A 9,153-nucleotide genomic window follows, 5' to 3' on the forward strand; every position below is an offset into this window, starting at 1 on the left:
CAGCTATTTTACAGAGACTTCAATAATTAAGAGCAGGTTTAAAATATTTTTAAATAATTTAAAATGTATGACTATAGAGAGTAGGGTAATAAGGTTTCATTTGTGAGCATTAGAATACATGAACTAACAATGAGCAAAATATTTTCTACATGTATTAATCTTTGTTAATTATATCACATCTATGCAAAAATCTGTCACAGTTTATTCAAGTTAAACAAAGCTGACAAACATTCATTTTCATAGATCTGATGGCAATGAATGTAAATCACCACCATGTATAACATATACTACTACATGTAGTATAAAACTGTAAAACATTAATATCTCTAATCAGTTTGTTATATTCCACACTTCACTGTAGAACGTATAAATATACATTCTTAATAAGAGAAATCTTTAATCAAGTTGTGAGGATGAGGGTCTGAGAACATTGAAACCTACATAATTATTCTCACAATACAATGTGTATGCAGATTTACATATTTAGCAGCAAAACAATCATATAATGCCACATGCAAATTTGTCACAACATACCTTTTATAGTGTTAAGCTTTTATCCATGCATGAAAAAGCGTGTAAATACATACAATTATTTTTGGCACAACAAAGTTTGTCATATGAAAATGGTTAACATTACTTCAGGGCTCTCAGGAGATTCACAGACCAGCTGTTTCATATTTATCACACAAAAAATATATATATATTGTACATTACAACAAATTGTTGATTTGTATCTATTCTTGACAACAGGTACGAATCACAAAAAGTACCAAAACTTAAATGAGTCATATGTACTTAAGTTACCATAAATTTACAAAAACATCGACTACTACTTTCCAAAATTCGCTTTCAGGGTTCAAAGAAAAACAATTAGGTAAGAAGTAAGAACATTCTTCATAAAGTATTTCATTTGATCTCTGTTCAATACACGCAAACAACAAATAATATTAAAAGAAAACTTTATGGCAACATACTATATCATAAGCAATGACTATGGCTCTTTGGTGTCCGTGCCAAAGGTGTCATTAAATTAAAAGTCTCTAACATGAGTTTAAGGGAGGTGATTCTCCTACACAGGAAGTGACATCAGTGTCCATTCCCACCCTCTGCCAGAATTCTGTTTGGCTCTGTGAACCTGGCCGTCAGCAGGTAGAAGAGAGCGGGTCCAGGCACCAGAGCCAACAACGGCAAATCCTGCCCCAGTTTATCCAGTCGGGATATGGAAATGATACCATACGCATGGAGGAGCCAATGGCTGAAGAGAACCACGAGGCGTTTCTTCTTAGCCACAAGGTTTTTGAAAGACTGTGGGAGATAAGTCACAAAGAGTTTTAACACGTCTTTGAAAATGAAATAAAAGGCATTATGGGGGAAAAAAAACAGTACACAATGTATTTACCTGTATCTCCGAAGCTGACATGTAAACTGCCAACGTGACCAAAGATAAGACCAAAATAATATATGGAAATGCATAATCTGATGAAATAAGAAAGGGAAATGCAAGTGTCAACCAGAGATATTAGAATGAGCTAAAATTAAAACCATTTTAAAAAATGTTACTTGAAAGACAATAAACTTTAACTGAAATAAAAAAAATAGCAATAAAAATAAAATGTATAAAAAATATATATACAGGAATTTTATAAAAACTAATAAAAATAAAACTTTAATTAATTTTATTTTCATTCAAAAATAATTCAGATTTTAATTTCAGCTAGTTGCTGATTTTCATTTAATTTAACTTAACTAAAACTGAAATAAAAAGAAAAAAATTTTTTTTTAAATCAAAGTGACAAAAACAACAAAATTACAAAATTTTTAAATCAACAGAAAATATAAAAATAATTAAAGAATCAAGATATTATTAAAATCTATATTAGTATCTCAGTGATAGTAAAATAATACTGATGTCAACTAGGAACACTTTCAAATGTTCATTAAAAAAAAGAAAAGAGTGACACTCACAAAGAAGTCCTCCTCCAACTGCCTGCAGGACAGTGAGGATGGGGAAGAAGTACAGCGCTGCATAGATGCTCCTGAAACGATCGGTCTTGCCTAAACCGCACGCAATCTTTTTAACCAGAAGTGGCCGCAGAAGCATCATAAAAACCAGACAGAAGGCGTAGTAGATCAACACAATGGTGTACCTAAAATAACAAGTCATCAGAAAGCAGCAGAAATAACTGGTGTCTCAAATCAAATAAAATGTCATTTTGCAAAGGCCACTCACAGAGGGAACACAGCCTCCTGCGTGCAGTGCAGAGTGGTGACGTAGTCGGGACTGGGGTTGTACAACATGGTGTACCAGTCAGAAAGCACCTTAACCTCGCAGGAACGAATAGACAGTTGGCCGACAGGATCGTTGAGAAGCAGAGTCACTATGGCAGCAGCCGTGCACTCAAACAGAGCGGTAATATGCTGGAAAAGGGCACTAGAACTGGAGATGATATTAAGAGAGCATAGGTTAGTTTGAAGCTCACTTAAAAAAAACGCATTATTCAAGTTTAAAGGGACAATCTCATTGGCAAACCTCATGTCATTCCAAACCTGTGTGAGCTCCTTTTTTCAGCGGAACATAAAAGAAGATATGATGAAGAATGTTTCATAATTCAATTGTATGAAACAAAAAATGCAATGGAAGTCAACGAGAACAGAAACTGTTTGATTGCAAACATTCTTCATACCATGCTTCTCAAGAGAAATGTGATTTCTGTGAGTCTGAAGTCCCCCTTCCACAAATTAAGGCATAAAAAGGTCATAAATCACAGCTGAAACTTTTAAATTCATAAAGCTATGGCATTAAATGTTGCACGCGCTACAAAAAAAGAAAGAAAAATAATAATCTTCCTCAGTATTTTTGTTCTGTTTGCCAATACAAATATCTAAAAATGCATTTGCTTGAGATGAAAAGTCTTGTTTTCTGAGAAACTAAACAAAATTAATCGAGTTTATGCGTATTACAAGAACAAACATGTCAAGGAGGTATGAAAACTTGTTTTCCCTGTAAATTAAGTGGATTCTTCTGAGCCCATTAGCAGATATTTGTTCTTGTTTTAATCACAAACTCACTTCATTTTATTCAATTTTTCAGAAAACAAGACTTCTTATTTGGTCATTTTGCTTCTCAAGTAAATATTTATCACTTTTTTGCAGCAAAGGTTATTTCTAATGAATTGCTACACGACATTTGCATTTAGAGACCGTATTGATGTACAGTATTGTGTTCCATTCAATTGATTCCTTACATTTTCTTTACTTGGTCTTAAATTTACCTTCATAAAACCTGCAGAAACCCTGAAGAAAGAAAAGCATAAAGGTGTGGAAAGCCGAGTAAATGATGACACAGTTTTCATTTTTGGGTGAACCTATCACTTTTGAGAGTTAATATTGCAAAACAAAACACAAGCTAATCAGATAAGCACAATAATATTGCCACATATATCATCCTATTGTTTAGAACAAGAAATTCTGCCGGCTACCTTTTCTTCCCAGAAAACCACTCAATAAAGAACCAGTGCAGGACCAGAGGCAGCATCGCCATGAAGCCCAGGTACAGCCAGTCATACAGCTCAGGACATCCGCTGCATTCCTCACATATCTTTTCAAAGTTAGTTCTCTGGCCACGAGGACAAACCTTGATAATAAGAGTGATGAAGGTTATTATTAAACCCCAAAACAACTCCAAAATATTAAATCCAGTCCACAAAACACCACCAACTCTCCAATCATACATCAGAAACAAGCAGAACTGTTCTCGAATGACCAGGCGATTACTGTTGCATTGCACTCTTAAAAATATAAGCTTACAAAAGGTTTTTTTTGCAACAATGCTATTGAAGAACCTTTTTAAAAGAACCATCAGGTGCTTCATGGAACCATACACCTATAAAGAGCCTTTATTTTAAAGAGTGCAACTGACAGTAGTTCTCTTAGATGTACATGTGTGTAGAACTAAAAGCAAAACGTATAATAATAAGGTCTAATTTGTTATAATAAGTTCATTTGCATTAACTAATGTTAACAGATTCAACATTTGATAAAAAAAAAAAAACATTAGTATATGTTTAAATTAATATGAACCGAAATTAATAAATGCTGTAAAGGTTTATTCGTGTTCATGTTAACTAATGTTAACAAATAAAACAACCGTGAACTAGTTCAAAGTTAGTTCTCTGGCCACGAGGACAAACCTTGATAATAAGAGTGATGAAGGTTATTATTAAACCCCAAAACAACTCCAAAATATTAAATCCAGTCCACAAAACACCACCAACTCTCCAATCATACATCAGAAACAAGCAGAACTGTTCTCGAATGACCAGGCGATTACTGTTGCATTGCACTCTTAAAAATATAAGCTTACAAAAGGTTTTTTTTTCAACAATGCTATTGAAGAACCTTTTTAAAAGAACCATCAGGTGCTTCATGGAACCATACACCTATAAAGAGCCTTTATTTTAAAGAGTGCAACTGACAGTAGTTCTCTTAGATGTACATGTGTGTAGAACTAAAAGCAAAACGTATAATAATAAGGTCTAATTTGTTATAATAAGTTCATTTGCATAAACTAATGTTAACAGATTCAACATTTGATTAAAAAAAAAAACATTAGTATATGTTTAAATTAATATGAACCGAAATTAATAAATGCTGTAAAGGTTTATTCGTGTTCATGTTAACTAATGTTAACAAATAAAACAACCGTGAACTAGTAAAATGCACATAATCGTGCTGTTATACTGTACATATGAGTTTTTGCATTGGTACACATTGTAATCATCCTTTAAATAATTTGTGTGTGTTTTATTTGGACCGACTAACGTAAAAAGAGGCGCTTACCCCACATTCTCCTTCAAAAGAGTCATTTATGATGGTCCTTCCACAGTACAGCCCAGGACAAGTGGAGCTCATTGCTACAGCTGCATTGCACCCAGAAAAACATCATTCAAAATCATAACATCCTTCAATTCTATATAAAACATTTGAATTGTGTGCAGTAAACTAACTAGCGACTCTATCAACAGCAAGAAAGCAAATATGGATGAATTGTAAATTGTCATTTGCTGATCGCAATTATTCATGATCGTTTTAACATACCCATGTCATATGCAGCATTACAAAATATTCAATCGCTCAGTTTATTGGATTAGTTGATTTCAAGCTGTATGTTCAAAACGACGAAACAGAAACCGGAAAATGAAACGCCTCCGTCTTCTTCGTGGGATGTGGAACGTGCTGCTCAAATTGAACCGTTTCACAGCGCCACTCACTGGCCAGATTTGCAGTGTCTGCTGGTATATAAATACATAAAATATGATATGACAACCATTCAGGTCTATTGTTTACAGTGTTGGGGGTAACGCATTACAAGTAACGCGAGTTACGTAATCCGATTACCTTTTTCAAGTAACTAGTAAAGTAACGCATTACTTTTTAATTTACAAGAGAATATCTGAGTTACTTTTTCAAATAAGTAACGCAAGTTACTTTTTTTTCAATTTATTGACTGACAGCTCTCCTGTCCCCATGTTGAGAGAAATCAGAAGATGTTACTGTAGTTCGAAATAAATATTAATATGCATTAATTCATCTCACTCACCAAAAAAAAACAAAAACACAGATTCAGTAAGTAACGTAATTAGCTACTTTTTTATGGAGTAACGCAATATTGTTACTTTTAAAAGTAACTTTCCCCAACACTGATTGTTTATATACAGTATGCACCACCGTAGCATCTAATCATTTAGCAAAGAAGCACTTTGCTTGTTTAGACGGATAGATAGATAGATAGATAGATAGATAGATAGATAGATAGATAGATGAGTAATAAAATAAATTACATAAAACAAAATGTACATTGTGCGTTTATGGCAACGTTTGCAGGTCTGCATCAGCGGCTGCGTGCGCACAAAGCACAAGAAATGAAACCAATCTTCATAAGAAAGTGCGTAATTCAGCTGGAAAAAATCGGGGCCGGTGTCATGGCAACGGCTTCAAACGTCACGGGGAGGAGCAGGGGCCTGCATCTGTATCACAGAAATTACATTAGTATGTAGAGCGGCGGTTGCATTCAAACGGTCTAAAACTGCGCGGGCCTCAGCAGCGCGGGTGTTGGTCAGATGCAATGGGCTGACAAACACACATTTTAATTCACTGGCTATTAAAGTTTCACCATGTCAGTAGTATTGAAGCGTTAAAAAACTCGAGGTCGCATATCTGCTAGTTTTTACAGCACTATTCAGAGTGAATCAATCAGTTGTGTAGCCTACTTGAATTCACTTAGGCTGACTAGCAAACGTTTATATGTTTATGAGGCAGAAACATAGCTAATAAGTTATTGACAATTCATCTGAAAACTATTTTTTTTTTATTCAGCGGAGAGTTTGATTCATTCAAGAAGCTAGCGCAAACGCTGCTTGATCAGAAGCTACCTGTTACTTTTCTCAGCGCTTGTTAGAATGGACCAATCACAGTCACTGGTGCGCACTCGATTGGTAATTTTAAATAATACATTTATGGACTAAGCTATGGGAGATTTACATTTGCATTTCCGATATTAATTCATTATATTATAAAACTTGAAAAGACTAAACAAATTATGGCGAAGATAGCTCCAAAAAAGACACAAAACATCCTGAAATCTAAATGCGTCTCAATGGTGAATGGGCTTTCTGGGCCTCCAAGCGCCCCCTAGCGGAATAACGACGTCTCGTCTCGTATCAACAGTCGGTCTGTAACAGCGGAGGACACGGGGAGCATTCTTTACTCCAAGCACAGTGTATGGCATCAAAGGACTACATAGGGAGCATCTGTGACATCGTAGCGAATCCTCATTTTTACTGTGATACGGACACGGGAGATACTGACAAGGGATGAATTCTCTTCCACCCCGTGGATGCGCCCTAACCGTGTCCAATGGATCTCCCCGGCATCAGCAACGCGACAACCGTGGACAACATGTCGGGCTCGGGCTTCATTTTAGAGATTGTGACCATCAAACCCTTTGTAAACAGCCTAAGCACTCAGGCCAGCAACTATACAGCCGCGGGCGAGATGCCCAGCAACACCCCGGTGAAGAGTTCGGGGGGGAACTCGGTTCTGCAGGGCATCGCGGTGGCTGCGCAGGCGCTGCTGCTCCTGGCCATCTTCTTACTGTCCAGTCTGGGTAATTCAGCGGTCGTGGTGGTTATAATCAAACACAGGCAGTTGAGAACGGTCACTAACGCGTTCATCATGTCCCTGTCCCTCTCCGATTTCCTCACGGCCGTTCTTTGTGTACCCTTCTCCTTCATGATGCTCTTCAGCACGGATGGCAAGTGGATGTTTGGGGAGCCCTTCTGCGTCGCCAACGGCTTCTTCAACACCTGCTTCGGCATCATCTCCACCCTGACCATGACTCTCATCTCATTCGACCGCTATTATGCTATCGTCAGGCAGCCGCAAGCCAAAATCGGCCGCAGGAGAGCGACCCAGCTCCTGGCGGCCGTTTGGTTCTCCGCGGTGGTCTTCTCGTTTCCTTGGTACCTGCTTGTGGAGACCTCCAGGCGCTTGGTGGTGCACAAACAGGGGTTTTACCATTGCATGTACGTGTTCCACTCTGGCAACTCCAGGATGGGCACGGCATACAGCGTAGCTTTAATAGTAGCGTGTTACCTGCTTCCCTTCGCCCTCATGTGCTTCTGCCACTACAACATCTGTAAAACCGTCCGGCTGTCGGAGATCAGGGTGCGGCCGGTGACCACTTACGCGCACCTGTTGCGCTTCTACAGCGAGATGCGCACCGCCACCACCGTGCTCATCATGATCGTGTTCATCATCTTCTGCTGGGGGCCCTACTGCCTGATGGGCATCATCGCCGCGCTCGGGAGCTACTCCTTCAATCCTGCTATGGATACCGTGGCCATCTGGATGGCGTGGGCTAACGGTGCCATCAACCCCCTGATTTACGCCATAAGGAACCCGAATATATCCATGCTGTTGGGTCGGAGCAGAGAGGAGGGATACAGGACTAGAAACATCGCCGCGTACCTGTCCACGCAGACGCAACGCACGGACACGGTCCGGAACCGGGCGGACCGGATTAGAGACCGGTACGTGAGCCACCACGGCGCAAACAGCCGTCTGTCTTCCTCTAGCCCGGTCAACGGCGGAGATGTGGCCATGTGGGCCTGTAAAAACCCGGCGGTGTTCTTCTGTAGAGATGCGCATCCGGATACGATCACTGAACCGGCGGTGCCCAAAGTTGAGACTGCTGACACCAGTTTGTAACGCGCTCACACTTTATGATGACGACGGGAGGTGCTACAGGTGTACAGTGGGACCTAAAATGACTTGGGTCGCGCACTTAAAAATGTAAAATTTCGTTTATTGCATTGGATAACAAAATGTCAAGTCAGGTTTAAACATTTAACACAAACTTTTCTAATGCAATGATATTAATACATCAAATAATTAATTTAGAATTGAACTCTTTTCAATTCCTTTACTTTCAAACTTATTTTGACATAGCCTATATATTTTTTATGATTTTATATGACATTCACATTGTATACAAGAGGCTGTTTAGCTTATTGATATTTGGCTCATGCAGTAAACATACACTCTGTTTACTGTATAAAAAATGCTGGGTTAAATACAACCCAGTGCTGGGTAAAATAGGGACAAACCCAGCAATTGGGTTGTTTTGACCCAGCGGTTGGGTTATTACCCCAGAAGGGTGGGTTAAACATTTAAGCCAACCGCTGGTTCAAAACAACCCAATTACTGGGTTTGTCCCTATTTTACCCAGCACTGGGTTGTATTTAACCCAGCATTTTTTAGAGTGTATAGCCTATTTTATTAGAGACCCTTAATATCATTTTCTTGTTAAGTTATATTCATGCGGGTTATTATAATTTTTTTAATCTTTCTTTCCTTGGGCCATTTTATCTTAGAAAAGCAAAAGTGTTTTATTAAATATTCTGTTAAATAATTAAGCTTTTGACAAAAGGAGCTGACAATCACCAACCTTTAAGTTGCTGATCACATTAAATAAAAATGTGACCTTTTCTGTAGGGTCCCACTTTTGCTATATATAACTAATATGCAAATATGCACATATTTAATTATATTTAATTTGCCGATTAAATTTTTTTGCATTTTTTTATTATGTTT

The 9,153-nt window shown here is 38.0% G+C and overlaps 2 protein-coding genes across 2 annotated transcripts; one reads left to right on the forward strand and one right to left on the reverse strand.

Moving 5' to 3' along the window:
• Positions 1–187: 187 nt before the first annotated feature.
• Positions 188–5,266, reverse strand: LOC107568510 (JNK1/MAPK8-associated membrane protein-like). Its single transcript, XM_016254477.1, has 7 exons — positions 5,098–5,266; positions 4,840–4,919; positions 3,480–3,634; positions 2,231–2,437; positions 1,966–2,147; positions 1,400–1,476; positions 188–1,305 (listed from the first exon to the last, which is right to left on the reverse strand). The coding sequence occupies exons 1-7, from the start codon at positions 5,099–5,101 to the stop codon at positions 1,087–1,089; spliced, it is 924 nt and encodes a 307-aa protein (XP_016109963.1). The 5' UTR covers positions 5,102–5,266; the 3' UTR covers positions 188–1,086.
• A 1,469-nt stretch (positions 5,267–6,735) lies between these two features.
• LOC107568507 (probable G-protein coupled receptor 135) lies at positions 6,736–8,369 on the forward strand. The gene has a single exon (XM_016254475.1). It carries the CDS (start codon positions 6,916–6,918, stop codon positions 8,266–8,268), a length of 1,353 nt encoding a protein of 450 aa, XP_016109961.1. The 5' UTR covers positions 6,736–6,915; the 3' UTR covers positions 8,269–8,369.
• Positions 8,370–9,153: the final 784 nt, after the last annotated feature.

This window comes from Sinocyclocheilus grahami, unplaced genomic scaffold (genome assembly GCF_001515645.1).
Source record: "Sinocyclocheilus grahami isolate Dianchi unplaced genomic scaffold, SAMN03320097.WGS_v1.1 scaffold1251.1, whole genome shotgun sequence".
NCBI classification, from domain to species: domain Eukaryota; kingdom Metazoa; phylum Chordata; class Actinopteri; order Cypriniformes; family Cyprinidae; genus Sinocyclocheilus; species Sinocyclocheilus grahami.

Excerpts from the sequence above, each read along its gene's own strand:
- LOC107568507 (XM_016254475.1), top strand. The coding sequence starts at position 6,916 with ATGGATCTCCCCGGCATCAGCAACGCGACAACCGTGGACAACATGTCG.
- LOC107568510 (XM_016254477.1), bottom strand. Across the intron at positions 2,148-2,230 it reads CAGGAGGCTGTGTTCCCTCT|GTACACCATTGTGTTGATCT; the intron begins GTGAGTGGCCTT and ends TTGTTATTTTAG. Across the intron at positions 1,477-1,965 it reads AGTTGGAGGAGGACTTCTTT|ATTATGCATTTCCATATATT; the intron begins GTGAGTGTCACT and ends TTATTTCATCAG.